This window comes from Lepisma saccharinum, chromosome 14 (assembly GCF_977018435.1).
Source record: "Lepisma saccharinum chromosome 14, izLepSacc3.1, whole genome shotgun sequence".
Lineage (NCBI taxonomy): Eukaryota > Metazoa > Arthropoda > Insecta > Zygentoma > Lepismatidae > Lepisma > Lepisma saccharinum.
In genome coordinates this window covers 28,402,742-28,430,588 of record NC_139242.1, presented here as the reverse complement: position 1 = coordinate 28,430,588, position 27,847 = coordinate 28,402,742, and the positions used below count along the sequence as shown (strand labels likewise).

Genomic DNA, 27,847 nt, shown 5'->3' with positions numbered 1-27,847 from the left:
AAAATAGGACTAATAACAATGAATTACATCAGTGAATTTTTTAAAAAAACATGTTTGGCTCACCTTTCAACAGCTAACAACACCATGAACACAGGTAAAACTTATACCCTAGCTTTCGACCCTGTCTGACAGACATCAGGGGAGGATTTGCAGGTAGGTTGACAGAGGAAGGTTTGAATTGAATGTTGGTCACGGACATCTGTTGGTTTCTTCTGTACAATGAAACAACATTTTAAAACTAGTATGAAAAATGTATTTGGATTCATGCTAATATGCACACATGTAATGTATCATCTTATTACCTCTTCCATAACATACAATGTATTTTGTTCCTAGTTGACACATTAGAACACATTGTGCCTTAAATGGTGTTCCAAAATAATATACATGCAATAACACTAACAAGTAGTTTTCAAGTATATATATACTGGTCTTGATCATGAAGATGATTTACAGTCTCAAGAGTAAAAATAGGTTCATGACTAGAAATAATCTGTGAGAAGAATATCAGCTGAAATGATTTTTTTTTTGCCAATACATAAGAAGTCCCATGCTTCAGAAATAATCTGTTTATGAAGTTCATTTTACACTTATTTACCTGATGTGAAAATTCACTAGATGGAAACACTGTTATCTTTTACTTATGATCTGCTTTGATGTAAATTCAATTCTAAAGTGTTTACTATAACATTTTTTCCCCCTTTAAGTACAGTCCATTAAAAATATTTGCTTCATTTTGTTCTCATTATGTAAGTACACTGAATTCTCTGCAGTTCAAGTATTTGAAAAGTTCTTTCTATAATCTGCAAAGATAAAACAGATTATTACATTATCATAGATTATACTGGCTGTTCCATTTACAACGCAACCCGGAGTTGGGGATAATACAACTTTTGAACCGTAAGTGATACACATATATTCATTATACCAAATTGAAGCCTTGTTCATGCATATATTTTTAAACCGGGGAACAATGATTGGATTTCAATAGTGTCCATGCAGTGTTGCCAGATGTAATGGGAAGTATAAATGAAATTTTTTACAAAGCATAAAAAATGGCACATAACATATATGCCGTCGGTAATTTTCAGTTTGGTTAGGTGGATTAGCTCGGCATCTATGGCAGTGAAAAAAGAAATGTTCATTTCTACCGATAGCCAATCGGATGAGGCATCTTCAAGGGGGACCTAGGAAAATTGTTGTTTTTAGAAATTAAGACTGGGCATTGGCAACAGTGCTGGTGTTTCAGTGCCACAAAAGGTGATGTTTCGAAACTGTATACATAATGCAATTACTGAAAACAATAAAAAAGAAACTTGGAAATTTTCATGAAAATAGTGTTACTTCCATTCGATGCATCAGGAATGGAACACAACTGGCCTTTCTTCTGTTCTTTCCAAGCCGGGGGAAAATGTTGAATTGTAACTGGAACACCCTGTAGTACTACTTTTCAAAATATAGCAGTTTTTATAAATGCAACTAGGGGTGCGCTGGATAGGAAATAAAATTGTCATGTCCAACAAATTTCTTACACTTCTGAATCAGAAAACTTGAGGGAGTATTAAGCACTTTTAATACATGACCATTTGAAATTTCCTGATTGTTCCGTCGGATCTCATTATCACCATATCAGGATACTGCACCCCCTAAGTGCAGTCCCCCAAGTGGTCACATAGTATTGAATCACTGTTACCTTTCAGAAAATAAAGGTAGCTAGCCTGTGGCATAATAAAAATATGAATCATTTAGGATATTCTGTATCAAAGCTGTGTGGTAAGAGTGGATTTTTTGGCAAATTTTATTCGGGCATCAAAAAAATTTAGTGACCGTTTCATTTTTTTTTTTCATTATACAATCAATAACATTCATCAAATTTGAGTGAGAAAGTTGAATTATAATTTTAATTAAGCTAAGGATAATTTTAAACTGTGGTAAAAGCAGTAAATTATTGTGAAATCGCATTTCAAATAATTTTATCTTCTCTGAATGTAACATAAGTGACTGTGGAATTACCCACATGTAAAAACTTGATTAAAAAAATAATGATCCACAAATATCACAATCATGCATTACACGCCTTTCATGATGTATGTATTATTTATTGCTAAACAATTAACATATATCCTCATATGTTAAGTATGAATTTTCCTGCACAAGACAAGAACGACATATACCATCAAATAAACAAATTTTAAGTCTTCGTTCCACATAAGCATATTTAATTTGTTATTCATTAAAATGTTTTCCTTCATCCTGTAATCTGAGATTATGCAGTGTTTGTATCTCAGGAAAACAACTACTGTGTTATTACATGTGCAATAAAATGCAATGTAGCAAGATTAACATTAACAAATGTGTATCTAAGATATAACTGTTACCTTCAATTACATCCTTTGAATCAGGATTCAGTTCAGCTGCCTTTTCCAAACAATCATTGCATTCTTCATGATCTTCCAAGTAATAATGTGCTTTAGCTTTATATAACCAAGCTTTTAAACTACTTTCATTTACTTTAAGTGCCCATTCGCAATCTTCTAATGCTTTCTTGTACAGTTTGAGGTTCATGTAAGTCAGTGCTCTATTAGTATACAATACACAGCTGTCTCGAAGTTCATTTATTGCCTGCAGAGAGATTTTGGAAAATTCCAAAACATGTATGTATATTACAAAAGACAATGTCCAGCATAAAAATCTACAAATAACATTGTTTTAGATATAAAGAGCTGATGCACTAAATTATCCATGCAATTGTTTTTTGTTACTCTCTATTAATTTCAGTGCCCACTGCCACCATTCTCATTGGAACTTGCTGAATGGCAATGGACAACAAAATTAATAGAAAAGTAACAAAATGATTATTCCATGTCAAATCGACCAATTTCAGAAAAGTTTCCAGATCATGGTCTTTTGATTTGCATGAAATTTGGCATGAAGATTCAATCATATCTGGAAGGCTTGTATTCCAAATATTAGGTCTCTCCGAGAAATAGTTCTAGAGTTATAGCCTGTGGAAGAAGGTGGTGCGTAACAGAAAATGTGATCCAAATATGAGAAATGAGCCTCAGAGCTAACTTCAGGACTCAATAACTTTGGAACTATTGATCACAGCCTAGTGATATTTACACACCAAACAAACCTCTCACCAAGGAACACGTGTATTGCATCAAAATACACTCAGCTTGTTTACGTTAGCATATAAAATACTCCAAAATATGCCTTAAAAAGCCTCACGTGTCAAAAAATGCATATTTTGTGTGCCTGCTGTTACAACTGTAATCCAACCAGGAAGGTGGCATTAATTTTTCTAGTAACCCTGATGTGAGCTCAGTATGCACACATTATGTCGTCTCCATATATATCACCCAATCCATATTATATGTGGTTGAATATGCAAGAAATTGAAAAATCACCAGAAAATGGTACATTTTTGAAATGATATAGCACAAAAGGGACAAGAGATATCCAAGCCAAGTGGCATACATTATGTATGTACACTACATAACTATACCTTCCTCTAATGTGTGTCAAGACTGCAACTTGTTATTGCAAGGCACTAAAGTTCAAATCACAAACCCCGAGACCTACTGTAAACAACCACTTGCATGCAGAAAACATTGCAAACTCATAGAAGTAAAATAATCCACACGAAAATCCAGCGTTGTTACAGGATTCATTACGTAAGGTAAAACAATGGCCAATTTGTAGTATGGGATACGCTGCCGCAAATGACGTCTCACTTTAAACCCAATGCTCTTTCTTTTTTTACTTATTGCTTCACCTTTATGGTTAACTCTTTGCACCAGTAATCATTTCCCATAAATTTGGCTTCTTTCTTGCATGTGAATTGAATATATTTTACTTGCATTTTTTTAGACAAAATGATATAACATGGTAATGTATATTTCTAAGGATGATATAGATAGGAGTGTATTTGAAATTTTTTTGTAGATTTTATGTATATTGTATCTTATGTAAATAAAATATATAATGGGCATAAACAGCCATATGCATTGCTGTAAATCCAATAAATATATTGATGATGATGATCAAAACAAGACAAAAAGTTCGTAAATTTATTGCAGTTGGAAACTTTGACAAGCATCCTAATAACGATTTTTGTTCCGCCAAATATAGTGCACTTCGTAAAATAACTTGGTGACATGGCAAGGAAAGATAAGTGTGAACATTTTGTAGTAATATGCATTGTAACTTTCAATGAGCTTAGAGATTTGTGTACATAATGATATTTTATAACACTGGTTATTTTCTAAAAATAATCATGTGAACAGCAACTTAGTAATATTGCCTGACTTATCCATAGAAAAATAACATTGAGAGTTCTATGCGTGCGGGAAGGTCTCCGTGTTCTCCGAGCTTGTTTTCAAAACACCAGCAAGGACAGCCTTTGAAAAGGGGTGAGAAACAGATTCTACTCAATATTTATGTAACGTTCTGTCAGTGGTATCCTGAGAAACCAGTAAATGAAGTGGTTAAGTTCGTATCCCGGTGCAGTGGTGTGTCTGTCTGCAGTTTTAAGGGTTATGAAAGAGAGAATGACCGGGAGAGTAACATTGTATGCGGCTGCATATTCGTCTGATGTTTTGAGAGCGGGTTCTCACATTCAGAGGCTCTTATATAAAATGAATAGGTGCGGCGAACTATGAGTGTAACAGCAGATGATTGCGGTCATGAATCAGCTGACGCGGAGTGATACATCGAATCGGTGAGACCGTTTGTTTACAGAAGGTCTCAGGGTTTTTGATTTACACTTTAGTGCACAGTGAAAGTAGATCCTTAAACACCCAGCGCATTTTCAGTGGGAAGTTTAAAATTGTGCAAAGTTTTAAATGAAGATTTATATATCCGTAACTACAAATGCCAGAGTTACAAATTATAGCTTGTTTCTTTCCTTATAATCCAACAAACCCAGTATGCTAATGGAAGAAATATCAACGTGCAGTTTAGTTACATAAAGGCTCACCAAGTAAATATGGGAAATGAACGTGTGGACGTATATGCCAAAACTGCCTGATCATCGGAATCTACCTCACTTGCGAGACTTCCATACATGGATCTTCTCCCAAGAGTTAAATATAAACTTCAAGATAAATGGAAACAGTGGTGTATGGAACAATTTCAATCCGCGGGCAATACATATAAATGGTTTGCAGAACATTCACAAAATAAACCTTGGTACTACTCATATAATCTTCCAAGATCAGTTATAATTTTTATAATATGTCTACGTACAGGTCATGTTTGTACTAATGATCTTTTAGCATGATTACATATTACAACAAAACATGCCTGCACATGTGGAGAAGTTAATCAAGATGCAACACATCTCTTTTTACAATGTCCTAATTTCGACAGAGAACGAGATAAATTATATAATGGTTTGCGTCGCCATGAAGTTCCATTCCCTACATCTCTAATTGCCACATTCCTCCCACTATATGGCTTCTTTATGGATCTGCAAGAAGATGTATATATATGTTTTGTTTCTTTTGTTTTTCATTCTTGTGAAAAATAAGTGCATAGTGAACTAAATATATTTTTCAAAAAAACTGAGAAAGATGACTAAAATCGACTAACAGTTGATAGGGTCAGAAAAAAAGAAGATCTTTCAGTAGTCACAGCTACATGCCTATTGTTGAAAAATCAATCTTGCACTAACCAAATAGAAGAAGAAGACGAAAGTTGATAATTTTATTTTTTCTTTACAAAATTTCCATTTCATTGGGCCCCCATGTAGGCAATGCCAGGACGTGAGGGTTCAAAACAGTTCCTGCATATTGCCTCATATGTATTTCATTCTCGCAGCAAGAATTGTGCACTTACTGATGATACGTTTCCAATATAAAAGGCGTGCTTTTTAACAGGAAATTCAAAATTCCAGAAATTGTTATCTCGGAAACTACAAATCCTAGAGTTAAAATTTATATCTCGTTTTCTTCCGTACGCACTACACAATACGATCATGGTTGATATAACTTAATTTTAATTTATCAAGTAGAAGAAGAAGACGAAAGTTAAATAAAACTATATTTTTACGAAATATAACTTTCATCAGGCCCCCATGTAGGCAACGCCGGAACATGATGGTTTAAAACGGAACCTGCATATTTCCGGATATGTGTTTCATTCTTGTGGCAAGAATTGCAGACTTGCTTCTAATACTTTAGGAGAAAAATTTTATGTAAAAGCTTAATTTATTTTCGGGGGAAATTGCACCCACCTACCCCCCCCCCCCCGCCCCAATATATTCAGAATCAAATTGAACTTTACTAAATACTAATAGGATGCTTAATGCTCTTTGTGTAGCACTCAATACATTGTCTGAATCACAGTATGCTCCAAAAGCCGAAAAAACCAAATGTGATACATTTTCACGTCTCGGCGTTTATGGTTTCAAAACATGTATTGGAACAAATTACCACTTTTCTGTAACAACCACAAAATTGGGCTTTAACCTCGCAAAAAATCACTAGAAAGGAAGTAGATTATTATTTACACTTCCTTAGACATACATTAACAGGGTGAATTGAAAATCATAGGACACCCTTTAATTTCAGAAAAGGAATGGATAATTATATATTTGAGTACCACAGGTAAAAATGTCTGGCGGGACCTACCTTCCAAGATAGAACTACAACATAGCCATATTACTGAAATCCGCCATCTTGGGTTCATATTAGTTTTTTTCAAAAGGGAAGGTTGTCATTATGATGTACAAATCAGGCAAGGGTTTTTCTCCCTCAGAAAAAAAAATGGCCCAATTTCATATATCATATGTGATTCATATATGATATGTAGAGCCCGGAAGTTCAGGCATTTATTTTCGTTAAAATAGGCAGGCAAAAAGGCATTTATAATGTGGAAAATAGGCACTAAAAATTAAAAAAAGGCAAAATAAACCGAAAAAAGGCACATTTAGAAGTTGCTTACTTTTATCTATAATTTCTGGCAAAATGTTAAAATCTAAATTGGGAAGAGCATTTCAATTTTCTCCGTCTTGATTGCACATAACTACAAGGTGTTTTTTTAAGTTCTCAACATTCATTGATAGTCGTCTGTCAGAGAGAGAATGTTATTCATAATAGAAAATGATCTTTCTACTTCGACAGAAGTTATTGGAGCATACATAAAATAAGCTAATGTAGCTGGACTCATTTTGGTAACAGCATTTTCACCTTTTAGAATATCACAAATTGTTTTCAATTGTTCCAGGTCCTCATTTGCAATTACTACCCATGTGCACTTTTCCGCAACAGCTGACTCCTTTTCTCCTGGCACTTCCATCATCTGCTGCATAGATTCCTCGAATATTTTCATGGATGCTATAATTGTAATTGTCTCTGGCAACGCACCATAATGTGCAAAAATAAACTTGAATAGCACAGGAGTTTTTTCACTTCACGAATTGAAGCCGCTTCATTTTCTGGAAGAGCATCGATCACCTCACTGATTTTTTCAAGGTTGTTAGCATAATATATAGCTGCTGATATCCAGGTTCCCCATCTCGTCAAGATTGGTTGCTGAGGTAAACTAAGCTCAATTGCAACTTCCTGAAATTTTCGGGTTCGAGAGGGAGATTTCAGAAATATCTTCTTTGTGTTCGAAATCAACCTGTCCACTTCAGCAGTCAATCATGCACAAGAAATGTTAACCGAAAGGCAATATCCTAACTCAGCATGAAATACATTTTTCTCACACTTTTCTTCTTCAGCAACGTTGAAACATGCACGAGTTCAATATTACTTAAATAAGGCGAAAATTATTCACATAATAAACGGAAGAAAAATAAATGCCAACAACGTTTTTTGGGAGAAAAATAATTTGTATACACATTTTTTTTAAATAAAATGGTCAAATTTCATTGAAAAAGGCAAAAAAGGGCATTATAATTAAAAATAGGCAAAATGAAAAGGCTTCTAAAACATTCAAAACAACATAAGAAACATACATCCGGAAAAATTTTATCAATATATACAGTAGATAAAAAGAGGCATTTTGCCAAACTTCCGGGCTCTAATGATATGTAACCCTTTTTAATTGAAAAAAAACAAGACACATAAGATAGCAGATTTCAGTATGACGGCTATGTTGTAGTTCTATCTTGGAAGGTAGGTCCCGTCACACCTTATTACCTGTGGTACTCGAATATTTAATTATCCATTCCTTTTCTGAAATGAAAGGGCTTCCTATGATTTTCAATTCACCCTGTTAATGTATATCCAAAAAACTGTAAATAATCATCTACTTCCTATCTAGTAATTTTTTGCGATGTTAAAGCCCAATTTTGTGGTTGTTGCAAAAAAGTGATCATCTGTTCCAATGCATGTTTTGAAACCATGAACGCTGAGACGTGAAATATGTCACATTTGGTTTTTTCTACTTTTGGAGCATACTGCGATTCAGGCAATGTTAAGAGATACATGTATTGAGTGCTACACAAACAGCGTTAAGCATCCTATTAGTATTTAGTAAGGTTCAATTTGATTCTGAATATATTGGGGGAAGGAGGTGGGTGCAATTTCCCCCCAAAAAATTTACTGCTTTTACATTAAAAATTATATTTTTCTCCGAAAGTATTAGAAACAAGTCTGCAATTCTTGCCACGAGAATGAAACACATATCCGGCAATATGCAGGTTCCATTTTAAACCATCATGTTCCGGCGTTGCCTACGTGGGGGCATGATGAAATTTAAATTTCGTAAAAATATAGTTTTATTTAACTTCGTCTTCTTTTTCTACTTGATAAATTAAAATTAAGTTTATTCGACCATGATCGTATTGTGTAGTGTGTACGGAAGAAAACGAGATATAAATTTTAACTCTAGGATTCATAGTTTCCGAGATAACAATTTCTGGAATTTTGAATTTCCCGTTAAAAAGCACGCCTTTTAGATTGGAAAACATTTTTCTACAAAATTATTATCAGTATGTGCACAATTCTTGCTAAGAGAATGAAATACATATTAGAAAATAAGCAGGAACTGTTTTGAACCCTCATGTCCTGGCGTTGCCTTCGTGGGGGCCCGACGAAATGGAAATTTTGTAAAGAAAAAATAAAATTATTAACTTTTGTCTTCTTCTTCTATTTGGTTAGTACAAGATTGATTTTTTCAACAATAGCCGTGTAGCTGAGATTGTACTGAAAAAACAAGCTATAATTTGTAACTTTGACATTCGTAGTTACAGAGATTTAAATCTTCATTTAAAACCTTGCGCAATTTTAGATTTCCCACTGAAAACATGCTGGGCGTTTAAGGGTCTACTTTCACTATGCACTAGCGCCTTGCAATAACAAGTTGAAATCTTGACACACATTACAGGAAGGTATAGTTATGTAGTGTATGCAACTTGGCTTGGATATCTTTTGTCCCTTTTGTGCTACAACATTTTAAAAATCTATCATTTTCTGGTGATTTTTCAATTTCTTGCATATTCAACCATATATAATATGGATCGGGTGATATATATGGAGACGACATAATGTGTGCATACTGAGCTCAGATCAGGGTTACTAGAAAAATTAATGCCACCTTCGTGGTTGGATTACAGTTGTAACAGCAGGCACACAAAATGTGCATTTTTTGACACGTGAGGCTTTTAAAGGCATATTTTGGGGTATTTTATTTGCTTACGTAAACAAGCTGAGGGTATTTTGATGCAATACACGTGTTCCTTGGTGAGAGGCTTGTTTGGTGTGTAAATATCACTAGGTTGTGATCAATAGTTCCAAAGTTATTGAGCTCTGAGGCTCATTTCTCATATTTGGATCACATTTTCTTTTGCGCACCACCTTCTTCCACAGGCTATAACTCTAGAACTATTTCTCGGAGGAACTTAATATTTGGAATACAAGCCTTCCAGACATGATTGAACCTTCATGCCAAATTCCATCCAAATCAAAAAACCATGACCTGGAGGCTCTGGTCGATCTGACGTGGAATGACCCAAAAAACAGTTGTGCAGATAAGTGAGTACATGAGTTCTTTATTTCTATTTACTACCAATCTCTCATTTCCAAAAATATGAAGATTATACCCTGTTCCCCTTATCTCCGGAGAAAGGGAACAAAAACAAGTGTCTGCACAAGTAATGATGTGAGATGGCTCCACCAATGAACATGTGAGAGTGAACGTGATTGCATGGAGGGGAGGGGGAGAAGCAACTGCAGTTACCAGCCTTTATAGCAGCGAGTACTGCTTTGCTCTGCACACTTCATTTCCCCCTTCTCTGCCGCCTTTCTCCAGAGATGTACGGGGCAGAGTATAGATCGACCAGAAGGAAAAAAACCTTGGGATGAAAAGTCCCTGTGCAGCTTTCCCTTCTTCCCTCCACCTCGGGCCATAAGAAAGCATTGTCCACTCTCCCCCTCCCCTACTCGCGCAGGTTGTTTTGCTCATGGTTCCACTATATACACACACGTCAAGTGGGAAATTAAGGGGTCCCGGTTCAACACCTGCTGGAGGCAAGTAATGGCTTAGATCCCACTTTAAACTGCAGGTCCAGTCCCGATTAGCCTATCTGTATATAAAGCCTACTTAAAAAATCAAACTTCAAGTAAGAAACAAATTCCACTGCATACAGCACTCTCGACATATCCATTGTTCTTAGCATTTAGTTTCGAGGTAGAATCACATAACAAATAACAATTAAGATGAAAAAATGTGAATACGTTGTACATTGTAGAAACTACATATACCATGCATTACTTCTAAAAAGCTTAAAAATTATGGATTTCTCAATTTTAAATATTCACTCTATCTTTCTAAAAATAAACATGGCAAATTGTCACTAACTCATATTTGGCAAAGTTTGTTTTAGGTGCATCTCACACCCAGATAGTTTTGTTGGGACAGCATCTACAGTTTAAAGCAGGATCCAAACCACTACTCAGTTTGGCTTCACTCGGGTTCAAACATGGGACAGTCTTTGATTACAATAACCTATGCACTATTAGGTGGTGTTGACTACTTGTACTTGAATTTGAGCCCCACTTACAGAATAACATGGATCAAGCAATTCCATGGCTTATAAATACAGTCACTATTATCAGTAGACTGAGAATTTAACTGCACTCAAAACTTTCACAATATGTACACAAATATGCCATAAAAGTGTACAAAATATGCTCATTAAAAATAAAAAGGATTTATGAATATAATTCTACTGGTATCATACAGAATAAAAAGAAAAGGTGGAACTACCACACAAACAAGACCAGTATGTGAAGTTACCCATTCTTTTAACCTATAATCAGAGGGCAGGCACAAGAAGTAAAACAGCGCACACAAAAATAAATATGTAGCAAGTACAAACATTTCACCAGGTACCTGCTGGCACTGTCATGATAATATGGAGCTAAAAACATGTTGGGCAGTAGGTTTGATTTGCTTTTATTTTACTTCACTTTTTGTGCCACTTTTGGCTAATTTGCGAAGATGGGGATGAGTGATGAAATTGATGAATGGACACTCACAAATATCCATGACCAGACCAGGATTCGAACCTAAGACCACTGGCATCGTAGCACGACTCTGCCACAGGGGCCACCATTTGGGAAGTAGGAGGGGCAGGAGTAGAATATTGGTCATTGATGGAAGCAAGTCTCACAGCTGATGTCCAGAAGACATGACATAATGAAAGATTCTCAGTGTTGCCAGAATTTCCTTTTCTTTTTGTTTATGTGATGTATGATGGGTACCCAAAGTTTTAACTATTCTGAGCCTTCAATAATGTCCCTTTACAGTTTTCCGTTTGCTCCGACTAAGAAACAAGCATTGTCCAGCAGGACAGTACATGTTTAGAAAAACAAAAAGATTTTTTTATTATTGTTAATATATCTTAAAAGGCAGGGGAAAGCATTTTAAGTGTCTTCCAAAAGTATCACACATATTTTTTTTTGTGTGAACATCGTGCTCTGTGTGTTGCAAAATTGAAGTAAGCTTGACTCATAGTATTTGTTGCTGATTTTTTCAATGTTCAAGTGTTTCCAGAGAGTAAATATCCAATACTGATTTATTGTAAATGATTTTCATGAACCAAGTAATTACATTATGCAACATACAAATAATAATTCTGTACATTCTTCGAACCTTAGTGTACTGATCCAAGGCAGACACATAGTCCCCTTTCCTGAAAGCATCATTGCCTTCCTTCTTATGCTTGTCTGACCTCAATTTTCTTGCATTTCTATCAGCAGTCCTTTTCTCTACATCCTTAGAGACAGCAGCCATAAAGGCATCTGGAATAAGATATATAGTTTATACAGGGTACAGCAGAAATAACTCCCTGATTTCATATCTAAATAACAAAGCAACGATAGATGTTATGCAAAATTTTATTTCACAGTTGGAAAGAACAAAGTTTACCATTGTGTTGCACATTTGCAAATAACAAAACCACTGTGTTGCACAGTTACAATGAACAATATCTACCATTTTTTGTAAAAATTGCCAAAAGTCACCATTTTGTGTGACATTAGCTCACTTTGCTTTGAAAGTGACATCGTCCAAATGCCGAAGTGCACAGTGTACGATTTCTGAAGTTCTGCATTATACTCCTAGTCATGTCTGGTGGTATTGTCGCGATTTCCTGTCATATAGCATCTTTCAGTTCATTGGTTGTCCTCGGCCTTCCTTTGTAAACCTTAGCCTTCAGGTACCCTCCCAGATAGAAGTCCCAGGGTGTGAGATCGGAGGAACAAGCTGGCCATGGAATGTCACCTCGAAGTGAGATCAGACGCCCTGGAAACATTTCACGTAGCATGTTCATCGATACACGTGCTGTGGCACCATCCTGTTGGAACCACGTAGCCAAATTGGAATTGGAATTCAATTGCTGCTGCAGGAAGCTACTCAAAGCCCAACCCGATTTGCCCACATCACTAGCGCAGGAGCAGGTAGCAGTAAATCCGGGAGTTATCTCCCATTACATATTGGAAACAAAATATTAAACCTTGTTCTTTCCAACTGTAAAATAAAATTTTGCATAAAATCTATCGTATCTTTGTTATTTACATATGAAATCAGGGAGTTATTTCTGCCGCACCCTGTACAAAGAAAACATTTAAGATGACATGACTCTGCATAACAATTTTAGAAGACCACATGACACAATCCATCTATCTTATCATGCAACTTACGTAGATTTCATGTTAGGGGGAATAAAAAAAACGTGGTTCGTAATAAGACGTGAGTGAGTTACTAAATTATTTCCGCGAAACTTACTTGTAAGTGTTCTATTAATTTTGGTGGCCTCTGCCACCATCCTCTTGGGAAGTCGATGCTTCACTGTTGGGTTGACTTCCGGTTCCTGTTGTTTTCTCGCTTACCGCTAGGAGCACTGGTGGGAGCCAGTTCGTCTGCTGCGCGTGATAGGTTTGAGTTGTTGCAAAAGCAGGAGCCAAACATGATGAGCCTGACCACTGTCAATATTCAGATCGTGTGGAAAGTGCATAATTGCGTGTGTCTCTTTGATTTTTGTGTTAATCAGTGTGTGCGCTGTAAGCCTGATTGAATTTTTTTGGATCCTGTGTTTGTTAAACTTGAGGTGCTTTTCTAGTCCGGTAGTGGGTTGGGATTTTTTTTTGCATCGGTTAAGTGCTGTTGTATGCGTTCATTGATGGATCTGCCAATGTAATGCGAGTTGCACTCACACTGGGCGTCATATACTCCTGGGTTGTCAAGTTGTGAAAGGAAAGATCTCTTGTGTTTGCTTAGGACACTGGCTATTTTGTTCACTGGTTTGTGTGCGAGTTTGATGTCCTACTGTTTCAGGGTCTTGGCTAGGCGGTTGGATGTTGTCTGGTGGTAAGGGAAGGCAATCCATTTTGTTTTATTGCTGCTGGCTGGGTGGTGTTCGTTAGGTTGTCGCACCTGCATTTCAGCTTTGCTACACCATGTAGACAGTTGATGTACTGTGTACCCATTCTGAAGTCCTATGTCTGTAACCATGGTAACTTCTTCCTTCAGATCCTCTTCAATTGTGCAGTGCGAGAAATCTCTTCGGTAAAAGTTAAGCCATACATTAGCTTTATGTTAGGGTGGGTGATTTGAGAGGGAGTGGATATATTGGTTCCCTGCCCCTGATTTTCTGTAGACTGTGGTGGTGAATTTGTGGCCTCTTCTTTTGATGGTTAGGTTGAGAAAGTTGATGCTGCCTTGGTTTTCCAGTTCTATTGTGAATTTCAGCCTGGGGTGAATGCTGCTAAGTTTTTTCATAAGTAGATCTTTTTTCTTCATCCTTTTTGTAAACGACAATGGTGTTGTCTGCATATCTGCCATATATTATGTACCGGAGTTCTGCTGAGTGAAGGATATCCTTTTCGGCTAGGTGCATCACAATATTGGCTATGGGAGCGGACTGAGGGTTGCCCATGGCTAATCCTTTTGTTTGTATGAAGTATTTGTTTTCAAACTGAAAATAGTTGTGTCTGAGGCAGATTTCCAATAACTTGGATACCTCAGACACTTCAACTGAGGTGAGGGCTAGGTCAATCGGGATGGAGTTGTACATGTTGACTATAGAACATTAATAGAAAACATTTACAAGTAAGTTTCACGGAAATAATTTAGTAACTCACTCACGTCTTCTTAAGTAGATTCTTGAATTAAAATCAGGAGGAATATGGAAAAACTAGTAGAAATTTTACTGAAAAATGCAGGCTTCACCAGAACCTGGGTCTGGGATACTATGCCGTTGCTCTACCAACTGAGCTATCGAGCCAGCAAGCGACAGAAAAGAATCTGGCAAAGCCAGGGCTTGAGTCCTGTTCAAACATGCATTTTTCAGTAAAATTTGTACATAGTACATCTCCTGTGTGTGCCAAATGGTAAGGTTAAATAGCTATGTGCATGAACTTTTGTACAATATTCCATGCTTGACCAAGCACATTTATCTTAAACTGAACAGGGTGTGCAAAAAAAGTCAAGGATTATCTAATGAAATATCAATGAAAATAACTTCAGACAGGTTAAACACTTATTTTATATATTTGTTTTCTACCAGAACATATTTCTGAAAAACATTTCAGTTTCTGTGCAGATGTAAATGAGTGTCCAGTACCATTACTGACCTGGTGACATTACGTTAGGATCGTCTGACTTCTCATTCATGCTCTGAAAAGCCTTTTTGTTAATGACTGTTTTATTGTTTACAACTCTGCTTCCATGTTCTGAAATCTCTCCCACAGTTCTTTCCTGCAAATACAAATCAGCACGAATTGTTGCAGCCTGTGCTTCATGCTCATCCTTTGATGCTAAGCCTTCAATAATTGATTCTGAAAGAGCAATAAATTATGCACCTATTATAATTATTGCTTTTCGTAATAATCTAATAAAATATTGTTTCGAAAACATATGTGTGGTTAGAATGTATTTCATAAATTCTTACACCCTTCAGTTACGTGAAATCTTGCATTTGTTTACTGTAAAGTATGTCTCCTTCCTGTATTGTAGATAGACAAGAATATTTGTTTCCTCTCTGTTGTATACACTTGCATATATGATTATATTTATTCTGGCTAGGGGGTGAGTGAGAGTAATTAAACAAGAAGTTGCTGATTAAATGCTGTAAATATCAAATGGAAAAATATATAAATAAAACCAATTAATTTTTATTGGGGGCATAGCATTTTACAATCAGGCAGAAAAAGTTATTTCACTCCATGTATACAAAACATAAAATAAAATTATTGCATCTATGGAAAGCAAAGCAAAAATATTTTGAATGCGTTTAGAATACTGCAAATAACTGCACATATAAATTTGAAGGCAGGAAAAAAACAATTTTCCGTTATAGATGCACAAAGTAAACTTGTGTCATGAGAAATAGGATGTGTAAGAGACCATGCTCATACGCAGGGCAAGGGTTTTTATGACCTACAAATTACCAAAATATGCAAATAAAATATGTTCTTATGACCTAAAATTTTACAAAATATGCACTATAATTTGAAAAATATGCCCTTATAACTGGACTGTTTCAAACATCAATATCTAACATATTCTGAAATAATTTCACATATGTACTATTTTTAGTTCACTTTATGGGCTCTGAGTTACAATGCACAAATAGAAACGAAAAAGATTTTGCTGCAGTCCAAAAAAAAAAAAAAAAAACAACTCACGTGAACACGGGAGTAGGAAAGAATCCACTTCAAAAATGACTCCTATATTTCTGCATAAAGCGAAAATATGTTGAATATGACCGAAAATCCATCAAAATATGCTCTATCACGTAGAAATTGCCAAATATGCCAAAATATGCACTTAAGAAGCACCTTAATTCAAATAGTTTCTTCACAATATGAATTTCTATATACGAGGGTTGGAACTTAAATAGTGGCAACACTGCTGTGGAGACACTATGCAATGGAATGTAGTAGTGGCGCTGATAGCACACGTTGTTGACATACCTACCTTACCTCCGAGCAAATGGACTCGCACGTCCCACGTCACAGGCAGGCGCACAAGCGAGGGAAACACAGTCACTTGTGAGCGAGCGGTCTAACGTGAAGGTCACTATGTTTTCCAAACAGGAACAACGGAGTTGGATCAAGATTGAATGTGCCAGAGGTCGTACAGCACAACAGTGTCATCAAGAGGCGAGCGGGGAATCGGCATTGCCATACAGAACAGTGGCACGGTGGGTAAAAGCCTTCAACGAAGGTCGTCATTATGGGTCGCCGCGAAAGTCGAAAGTGCGTCAGAGCCCCAGTGTGGTGAAAGTTATGGTGATTCTCATGTACGACTGTGATGGTGTTATCCTAACGCATTACGTTCCTCCACGGCAGACTGTCAATGCCCAGTATTACTGTTCATTTTTGGAGCATCAACTGCGACCAGCTTTGCGAAAGAAGCGGCGACACTTTCAGCGCAACCCACCCATCATTTTGCACAACAATGCACGGGCGCATACAGCGCAAGCTGTGGCTGCTCTGTTCGGTCGATGGGACTGGGAAGTACTGTACCATCCACCATACTCCCCGGACTTAAGTCCTTGTGACTTTGATTTGATTCCGAAGATGAAGGAACCACTTCGTGGCATTCGCTTCAGAACTGTTCCAGAGATTCAACAGGCAGTAGACCGCTCCATTCGCACCATCAACAAAACAGGCTCTGCTAACGGTATACTACGCCTTCCACATCGCTGGCAACGGGTTCTACACAACGCTGGTGACTACTTTGAAGGATAGTAACAGGTACAAACATGTACCTCTTGTGTATCGGTTGTGAATAAATAGTTGCCACTATTTAAGTTCCAACCCTTGTATTTAGGGAACACATCACCCTTATCAAAAACAAATATACCAAGTCATGAAAATCCAAGCCCTACTCAGAAGTAACCACAATCTGAAGTGTTCTTTTCGCATAGAGGTGATGATTGGAAATACTAAGAGCATGAAACGTGATCTACCTAACCTACTCATAATAATAAAAGACCAAGATGGGGAAAAAAAAGCAGCAAGTAATCCGAAGACATGTTTACATGCTAATAGACATATCTACAATTGATTCATGTAGAAAAGTCAAGTGCATCATGATGATACAGTATGTAACATTGTTATTCGTACACATAGAATTTCCGAGGAAAAAATATCATATCTACTAGTAAATATAATCATTTTCATATGTACCTGGAAATTAATGTTAATGAAGGTTTCACCAATAAATGTCAATAAAAATGTATGTTCAAAGTGTATAAACAGAGCATATAATTTGTGTGAAAAAAGAAAAACATGCTGTTTCATGCAACATTGTTATTTGTACAGGCAAGAGTTTCAATCTTCCTCGCATACAGCGCCACCGCTATTTGGGCGATTTCGTGCAGTTTGCAACTTCGTAACAAGTTTGAACATGCAGGCATGCTCCCCATCAAGCGGAATGCTGGCATAGGTATTGTTGTAGGCCTATCGTCTATCTATCAGCGTGTTCGAAATGGGCACGGTGAAGGAACTTAGTTCCAAACTGAAGGATGTTATTATAAATTTGGCCCTTAGAGGTTATTCGTTAAGAAACATTGGACAAACAGTCAATAAATCACACTCCACAGTTCAATACATAGTAAACAAATTTAGAGAGGAAGGTTCAACACAGAATGTGCCGAGAAAACCAAAAGAGAGACTGTTGAATAAACGTGATGAACGCTTTATTTTAAAAAGAGTGTGAGAAAACCCCCGACTAAGTGTTTCTCAGTTACAAGCGTTCGTAGAAAATGTTGCTGGCAAGATGATGTCCGATCAAACTGTCCGACGTGCCTTGTGGAAGCATGGATATCATGGCAGAATACCACGAAAGAGGCTGTATGTAAATAAGGTGAATTGCAGGAATAGACTTTCATTCGCGAAAGAGCACATCCACAAAGACCAGGAATTTTGGGATAGTGTCATATGGTCAGATGAGTCCAAGATTAATATATATGGGTCAGATGGGATAAATAGGGTCTGGAGAAAATCAAATAAAGACAATGATCACATTAATACAGTTCCAACAGTTAAACATGGTGGTGGGTCATTAATAATTTGGGGCTGTATGTCATCCAAAGGTGTTGGTACCATCCAGTTTATTGATGGTATCATGGATGCATATGTCTATTTGGACATATTGAAGAACAATGTAAAGCAGGGTGGCCAAAAAATGGACATGCTGCCTATCTACAGATTCCAACAAGACAATAACAGTAAGCATAAGGCGCGAGTTAACATTAATTGGCTAATATGGAATGTGCCCAAACTACTACAAACACCAGCTCAAAGTCCAGATTTAAATCCCATTGAGCATTTATGGGCAATTTTGAAGAGGCGAGTCCATAAAGCAGGCAAGCAAGTCCAAACAAGAGGACGACGCGCGATAATCTACGGACGTGAACATGCCAAAGGCTTTTGTGCGTCAGAGAATTAATTTTCAACAAAAATAATGAATTCTATGATACATTCCCACATGACAGAAAACACCTTCCAGATGTTAGACAATGCTACAGGAACTTATTACCGTAAGTAGTTTCTTGTGTAAAAATGAAGAAATCTGTTTGTGGAATAGTAAATTAGGGAGCGAATTGACAATATAGAGAAAGTCTCCAATTTTGTTAATTTTCGGTATACTAATTTTGGCCTCCTAATCACGAATCTGTTGTAAAAAACCGGGGGTCACGTCTGAAAATTTGAAAAAAAGCTGATTGATTATATATATATATATATATATATATATATATATATATATATATATATATATATATATAGGATAAAAGCAAGGAGGGCCAAAAGGGCTAAGTAAAAATCAAAGAAGGTAAAAGGAAACACTCACCGGACAGTAGAAAAATTCAAAATTTTCGCTAATTTCATAGCATCATCGGTGTGAGGAGAAATAGCCTCACACCGATGATGCTATGAAATTAGCGAAAATTTTGAATTTTTCTACTGTCCGGTGAGTGTTTCCTTTTACCTTCTTTGATTTTTATATATATATATATATATATATATATATATATATATATATACGCATAGTTTTACGAACGAAAATGTAATCTCCTGTCATTGTTTCGGTAACGATAGTATAAGCCGGAGACGGATTTCTTAAAATTTACAGGAGAAAAGACGAGAAAGTACTTACGAAATTGCGTTCTTGAGGACTTTCTGAAGCCGGGGAAATTGTTTTTTCGAATCGTGCAACTTATTTGGCCTGTAAGTAACGTATTTTTCGTCATTCATACATCTCCATTGTACAATAGCTCGTGCCGCCATTACCGTCGACTACGTGAATCAAATATTCCGTGCGTTCGATCATGTAACCCCCTGTCAGTGTAGCAACCACGCGGTAGTTTTACAAGATGACGTGTGAGCGGTTTTTTTTTGTTCCAATTTAAGGTAAGACTCTAGTTTATGTTTTTTTTCCTAAGGAATACGTGTCATATATCGTTGGAAAGCTTAATTTATAAGGAATTCAACAACGTAAATCCCAAAGCAAGGAAAAATTTCCTGAAGGAGTGAATCGAGAAAAACCGATGTTGTCCAGATATGCGTAATTGTACGTACTGAGGAATTTTTTAGATGATGAAGCACATATTTAGGGGTGAAATGAGTGCTAATGGAACCTAACCTAACAGGCCTAACCTAACCTCGTAGGCATACCTCGACCCCGTGAATGGATAGTGGGGCTATCGTGAACAGAAAGTGTAAAAAGAAAAAGGTACTTACCCGAAGAGATGCCGGGTGCCGCACCACGATCGTGCACCACGAACGCAAAGAAGCAATCACCATGCAGATAAGGACGTAAAGTAGAGTCTAGCCTCAATTTTCACTTAAAAACCTTTTGTGAATAGTTTGTGCGGCATTTATCGGTTCATAAGTTTGGAAACACTGCACATCAGCAGACGATACTGCATATCAGCTGACGACAGACAACGTGAGTCAAGATTTGCTATGCATATGAGGTAAGTAGCAATGATTTTTATTTGAAAATAAACGAGTTTAATGTGTCTCCGGCTTATACTACTGTTACCATTGTTTCCAACCACGCCTTTGTTTTACAAGAAAATTATTTATGATGTTCAATTGTATTTTTTCGATCAATTTAGGGGTGAAATGAATGCTAATGGAACCTAACCTAACCTCGTGTGAATGGTTCGTGGGGCTACCCGTGGATAGTTTTTGGGGCTAACGAACAATGTTTCATCAAAATGTACAATTTCCAGATGTGATCCTCGGTTTCTTACAACAGATTCGTGATTAGGAGGCCAAAATTAGTTAGTATACCGAAAATTAACAAAATTGGAGACTTTCTCTATATTGTCAATTCTTACCTAAATGAGTACCTATTTACTTAACTAGCATCATAAAATGGTTACGTACTAACTTCTCCAACTTTTTGCACAAAATTTTCAAACTCTGCATCATCGTCAGCCATTTTTAAACAAACCAACAGTGGTGCCAGTCACAATTAAGCCCTTGTGTCATTAATGAGCAAATTTACATGATAAGCAAGTAGCACGTTTGTCACAAAAATAAATGTGTTTTGTAACATCGAATTATGTTGTTCACGTTCAAAGTATGCTGACCCCTACAGGATAAAGAAAAACTGGACTATCTTACAGTTTATATTTTGCTTCAGGACTTACTAAGTAGCCGATACTAAAACTTTTTCTTCTTCTTGAAAATATCTAAATGAACTGAAACCATATTCTATGCTGAATCAAAATAAGATAAAGGACAATATTGGGTGCGTTCCGAAAGTCTTAACGAAACGAACGCATTCAACGAAAATAACTGGGCTCGTGAATCTGGTGAAACCAGTTATTTTACAGACTAGGGACACGCTAGGCGAAAGCGCAGGCGCAGCGTTTTGTTTAGAGAAAGTTTCCGCATGGCGTCAGCGGAAGGAATGTCCTTATGGCAAAAATAAACTCTATTATGGCCACTGTTACTCATTTTAATCACATTCTAAGAACGGTCAAGGCATACTTATCTTGTGCATGTTGCTTCATATCGCTATCTGTTAAAATTATAATACATTTTCCGAACTAGTGCAGTTTGAATCCATCAGCACGCGCTTTGTCTGCAAGGAGCAGACGATTTTCACGGAACAAACCAGCATCCTGGCCCGTGCGCTTGGTGAATCTCGTTCTTGCACGAAACGCACGGAATGCGACTTTTGGGACAGCATAATGAAACGCACGGAAGCACTTATGGAACGCAGTGGCGTGCGGTGACATTTAAACTAGGGTACGCAACATGGGCCATCCGAAATGGATTATGGGGGCCAGAACCCCCCCCCCCTCCCTGGCCATCATGTTATTCAGAAAATAACTTCTTTCTACAATTTTATAATGGAAAATTTCTCGTCCTTGTATCAATATCCAAATGTAACGAGGTAAAATATATGTATGATATTTTATATTCGCAAATATATTCTGATAGTAGCTACGTAGAGTCCAACAATTCAACTGCGATTATTTCCTTCATGCAGTGCGATGAACATTGAACGGAAAGAAATGGCACAATCATTTTCCGTCCTTTCAAATTTCATGTAATAAATTTGATAAATTTCAGTATCCTCTACTATTTCACACCTTTCGCAGAGGAAACCAGCGAATAAGGCCAACAATAAAGTTTCACTGTTTTTCTACTCAGTCAATCACTCTGTAGAGATATTTTTTTCTTCTTCTCAAAAATCAAAATGCCTAATATACTACTTACCATCCTTCACAACTCCTGCCTGAAACAATTCTTCCAACTCAGGAACAGACCTTCCATTTCGGATTGTTTACACTTTTTTCGTAAATTCCGAAAATCCCTTCTCCAGAACGTCATCAATAACTCCCGGTCCCCCTATTTTATCACTTCACAGCACCGACAAACAATAGAGACCCTGTAATGTAAATAATATGAACGAAACACTCGCTGCAAATTTCACACGGCAGACGAAAGCAAAAGTCAACCTCCCACGGTATGTTGTGTCCGGTCCCGCTATGCCCGAAAACCACGCGTTCTTGTGGACGAATGAATCGGAGTTGCCAGTCGACAAAGTATTTTGTAGAAGGGAGATAATTAAGGACAAGTAGAAAATACGTCAGCATAGATCCCAGAACACTTCAAAAGCTAAACTACCGTACATCACTTTGCAATGTCTGGCGGGAGGGGAGGGGGCTCATTCAAATCCCATTGTAGCATTGTGTTTTATTATGTTTTTCTTTTATCATTCATTCATATCGTCGGGTCAACAATCAACACCCATGCTATGGAACTCAAAAGAAATGTTGATCCCGAAAGGAGATAAACAGATACTTTCATACACTGAGAATTGTGCGAAACTTGCAAATTGTTCACATATTTTCCCCTCGACACAGTGACAGTCCAGTCTGGTCCTCACCTCCCTATACGAAAAAAAAACCTTGCTAGTGTAACTTTATCCTCACATAAATATTTTATATGTGATGGTTTACGCGTATATTAAATATGATCTTCCACCACTACATATTCTTGCCCTCCTCTCTGATTCCTGTATCACTTTTTATAATGTATTTTTATTGCAACCCAACACAGTGATCTATCTACGCGTGGCTGCTAAATGCTAGTAAGCACTTATGTTAAGTTACTACTGTCAACACTGCATACGCTGTCAAAATCTTGGGTACCCTCGCCGCTTAGAACCGGGAAAAAAGTGGGAGAGGGGGTAAGCGCGGGCAGACCCAAACACGTGGTCGGGGCTGATATGAGCCAATGGGGCTACCTTCCGAATTTCTAGGGTACCAAGCAGAAGAAACAGCGTCTTTCTGCGGAAATCGGAAACGCGGATCGGGTGGGTGCCGAAGTCACAATCGGGATCATTCGGGACTGCCTTCAGGAAGGCAGCAGCGTGTTCGTGCGGAAATCGGAATTTCTTGCAGTGGAACTGCTTTCGGAGCGATAACTGTTGAATTTTCATGTTCGGGGAAGACGAAAAAATGTTCATTTTTTCTTACTTCGTTGTGGGTACGCAGAGCGTACCTTGCGTATCCTGAATGCACGCCGCTGATGGAACGGCCAGTTACCATAACTCGTTTAACGCGTTAAACTCGTGCGACTTTCGGAACGGGCCCATTAGTGATAAAGTGGTACAAAAATAAAGTTAATATTTTGAGTTTTCAAAAGTGTTGCAAATTGTGTTGTTTTTTTAAAAAAATGAACTGTTCCATGTACCAGAGGACACTGTTTTAAAAGGAGCTGTTCATTGCCAAACTTTTCCGGTGGCGGCGCCACCCCTGTTGTACCCTAAATAATTTCGTTCGTCATTTGGTTGCCCTAAGCTTTTCATTGGAGCGCGATGGGATGTTTATTCAAACGTTATTTTCAATGATGGTAAGAATTTCTCGAGTAAATAGATAATTAAAATGGGTTTGGTAAAGTTTTAAGATTACGTTGCAAGTCATAAATTTCCGAAAATTACATTTTCCTGTAAGTAAGAATTAATACACGAGAGCGCAACGGCAGGGTAGCTCAAACGGGCAAAATATAGCATGTTTATGCACAAAGAGCATTAAACTAGACGTCATTTGGGTCGTCCCCAGTTGCCACGGGTCGGTAATACAAAAATTAAAATTTTTACACTACGCAATATGTTTTTTTTTCTGGTTGCGCATATGTGTAATTGAACGGCTGCAGTTGGAATCGGAGAAAGCACGAGAAACTCCCAAAATTGTAAATATATATATATATATATATATATATATATACATTTATACACTATGCCCTATCCGATAACTTAATACTAACGTATTTTTTCATTGTATTTAGCAAGCAGACATTTTCCCTCTTATTTTCGTCCATTCATTTTTTAGAACAATAATTTTAAAATTACGATTCCGTAAATATGAAAGCCCCAGAGGTTGCGAGAAATGGAACAGAAGATAAAACATTGTTTGTAATAATTATTATTCTCGATAAATGTGTATATATAAAACAGAGGACCATATTTACTAGTCATGCGGAAATGTAGAACATCACGTAAAAAACAAATAAAGAATCTGTTATTAGAAAACTATAGAAATAAAAGTACAGTCGCGCGGAATTATTAATTATGTATTATTCCTTACCGGATTCACAACAATAAAGCACTTAAATTGTGAATATTGCAAATGACATAAACAAGTGCTGTGCAATTTTTAAAGCTTCTTTGAGTTCCGATATATTTTCTGTTGTTGACGATCGTCTTTTCAAAGATCTTGTTTTTACAGCACTGATTATTCAACTATCATGTTCAGACACAATTTCTGAGGTTAAAATGAATTTAAACTTGAAATTTAATGTAGCCTAATAGCAGCACCTTCACCATCAAATTCTCCATGTATTTAAATGGGAGAATAATTGCCCATCAAAAGCGTGGGGACACAACAGGGGTGCTGCCACCTACAATAGTTTGCTTTGACCAGGCCCATACAACAAAATTACAGAAAATAGCTTATATCCGACAGCAGCTACCACAAGTGCGCTACCCCCAACCTGCTCCAACATTCTCAAAAGTTGCACATAAAGAGCACGCAATTTCCTTGAAAATATTTCCTTCTGCTTTCTTATCCATATCTTCAAGATGTCGATGCTTTCTTTCTCGAGAAGCTGTTATCTTTGTACTTGTCGCCCACTATGACCTGACCGGTATGATCCCATGGAGCGCCCCGTGCCGTTCCGAAACACTGTGTTTTGGGAAATTATGGCATGTGCCTTTTGTTTCCCTCTGCAACGGATGCCGGAGTTGCACGAAAAGAGCCGGAACGACAAGAGAGCACATTCGGAGGAACCGCGCCGTCCCGAACAGCCGTGCGTTGATAAATTTGCCTTTTGTTTGTCTCTACAAGGAATACCGGAACTACACGAAGAAGCCGGAATCACACGAGATCGAATACGGAGGCCGTACAAGCGGAAAATCTTCGAACTTCTCGCATAAAAAAGCCATATACTGCTTCATCGCATTTCGGTGAGGCGCACTGTAGTGGGCGTTGAACCATTCATTTTTATAAGAAACGGATAAATGGAATGTCTTCTCGGCGGTATGTTGAGCAACCTTAGTGGGCCATAAGATTTTCAGGGCGACTCTTCTACCACTTCAGCATTTATTTTATTGTGTGATTGGCAAATTTTTGCTCTCTCTCTCCATGTTCGTTTTCTTAAATCTTCACGTTAAAAGTGCAGCTTTCATTCATCTCTCCTTATTAAGGGTAAAAACACGACACATGTCCACTTGCCCCAAAACTGATTTTCACCATCAGCACATCAATAACCCTTTTCATGCTTTCTTCATCTCATTTACATTTACATTTACATTTACTTGGACTCCCATTCAGATGAAAGAACTCCTGAAAACAGATTCATGGGAATTTTTCTCTGTTCGGTAATCCAGGGGTCCCAGGTTCCTTACCCAGTGGAGGCACATAGAGGTTCGAATCCTACTTTAACTTGTAAGGTCAGTCTCGATGAACTTTCCTGTGAAGAAAATGGACATAAAAGCTTTTAAAATATCTCTGTTTGGTATTGGGAACATAGGGTCTCACATTTCCTAACGGCGGCCCTGAGTAAAATATAATAGGTATATTACATTACTGCATTCATGCACAATGTTAAAAACAGTTGAAATACGCTACAATCATAAGCTATTACACATAAAGCACTTTGACCCTGCGGTTTATATCAGATTAAAGTACTCAGAAAAAATTACGTATTTCTCTCCTGGACAATTAAGCGTCCCGGAGATATCTCTCGAACACCGGAACCTCTGGTCACAGGGTGCGAAATCCTGGGGGGGACAGGGGGGATTTCCCCCCACCAACAATCTTGGCTTCAAAAATACCTCCCACCAAAAGTTTCCAGGGGGGGAGTGTTTTTATAAAAGCAAAAGGCGACCAATTATTTTTTACTTCAAATATACTTTACTAAGGATAGTATCGAGAACGCACACAAAGTAATGTGTTTGTGAGTGTTGCATACTTTCTCTCTCTCTCATTCAAGAGACCATTTACAGATCTTACACCAATGACAAATGTATATTGATATAATATATTCATAATAAAGATGAAATATCAATTCAAGACAAAAATGACTATGAAATCTAATCGATTTATACTAATAGAAAGCCAAAACAAAACAAAATTTTAAAACATAATAAAAATATTTCGACTATTTTGTCATTTATTGACATCCTTAACCAGTCAGTAAAGGAATTAGTTTGCTACTTCTTAAATATCTGATATATATATATAAAATTATATATGTAAACACTTAATAATTATTATAATAATAATGTATTTTAAATCTTAATTTACTTGTATATTTATTATTATAAATATGTATTATATGCATAAGTGTGTATATGTGTGTGTGTGTGTAGATTTCCCCTCCACCAATCTTCAATGATTTCGCACCCTGTCTGGTCATCTTAGTTGAAGGGCGTGCCGAAAGGTAGGGTTTTTGGACTTCAAACCCCCTAAATATCTTCGACAGGTTAGTACTAAAAATAAAGCAAAAAATTGCCGTGCCGTCACTGTCCTCTTCTTTTGTATGGTATTCCATAGCCAAGCTATCTCCCGGTCCCCATTCACAGTGCAGAACGAAATCCTGTTTACCTGCTGGCTGCTTCGGGGAGGAGGGATTCTAAGGTTGCTGCTTCTTGCTCAAACAGGGGGCAGCGGTAGGCCTAATTGGCTGTTTGACCGCAAGTTTCTTCGTAGGTAAACGCGGCAGCAGAGGGCCACTGCCATAAAGGCGTTTCCCGCGCCGGTTGTTATAGTGGCCGCACTCTATAGTTTATATTTGACTCTCAATGCTCTCAATTTCTTCGCCATAGATGGAGTAAAATCGATATCTAAATAGCTAACACTTCACTGCAGGCCCGTACCCAGATTTTGAAATTATATCAAATTGGACTAGTAAGAAATGGAGCCGTAGCTGCGAAGGTGGTTGTCATTGTCACCCTAGGCCACTGGAACATAGAAATTAGACCAACCTGTTATTTCTCCTCTATTTCTCACCTCCTTTCGTCGGGAATAAAACATAGCACTTACATGTTAATTTAATAGGAAACTAATGTTTTTATAAAGTTTCTCATTTTTTGTCCCTCCACCTAGTTATCTTCAATTTGCAATCGATTTTGCAAATGTGAACAATAACACACTGCTTCAATGAAGATGGTGTGGAATGCACAACCGACTGTCCTTCTATTAGCCACATTTCTTGAATGCTAAGTTTTCTTTTCATCGGATTCAACGGAAAAGAGTAAGTACATAAAATTTCTACAATGTCTAAGTATGCCAGCTACATCTAGGTAGGGGACTGAAAATTCGGTGCAGGAGTAGTGGTGTTTGTGGTGGGAT

At 37.3% G+C, this 27,847-nt stretch overlaps 1 protein-coding gene across 3 annotated transcripts; it reads right to left on the bottom strand.

Moving 5' to 3' along the window:
* Window positions 1-111: 111 nt before the first annotated feature.
* On the bottom strand, window positions 112-20,991 carry LOC145998763 (tetratricopeptide repeat protein 12-like). Of its 3 annotated transcripts, XM_083135326.1 has the most exons (6): window positions 20,862-20,991; window positions 15,090-15,293; window positions 12,109-12,257; window positions 2,379-2,622; window positions 773-803; window positions 268-714 (listed from the first exon to the last, which is right to left on the bottom strand). In XM_083135326.1, exons 1-5 carry the CDS (start codon window positions 20,914-20,916, stop codon window positions 775-777), a joined length of 681 nt encoding a protein of 226 aa, XP_082991452.1. In that variant the 5' UTR covers window positions 20,917-20,991; the 3' UTR covers window positions 268-714; window positions 773-774. The 3 variants fall into 3 exon arrangements, with proteins under 3 accessions (XP_082991453.1, XP_082991452.1, XP_082991451.1); XM_083135327.1 differs by lacking the exons at window positions 268-714; window positions 773-803 and adding an exon at window positions 112-212; XM_083135325.1 differs by having other exon boundaries at window positions 268-803.
* Between the last annotated feature and the right edge of the window lie 6,856 nt (window positions 20,992-27,847).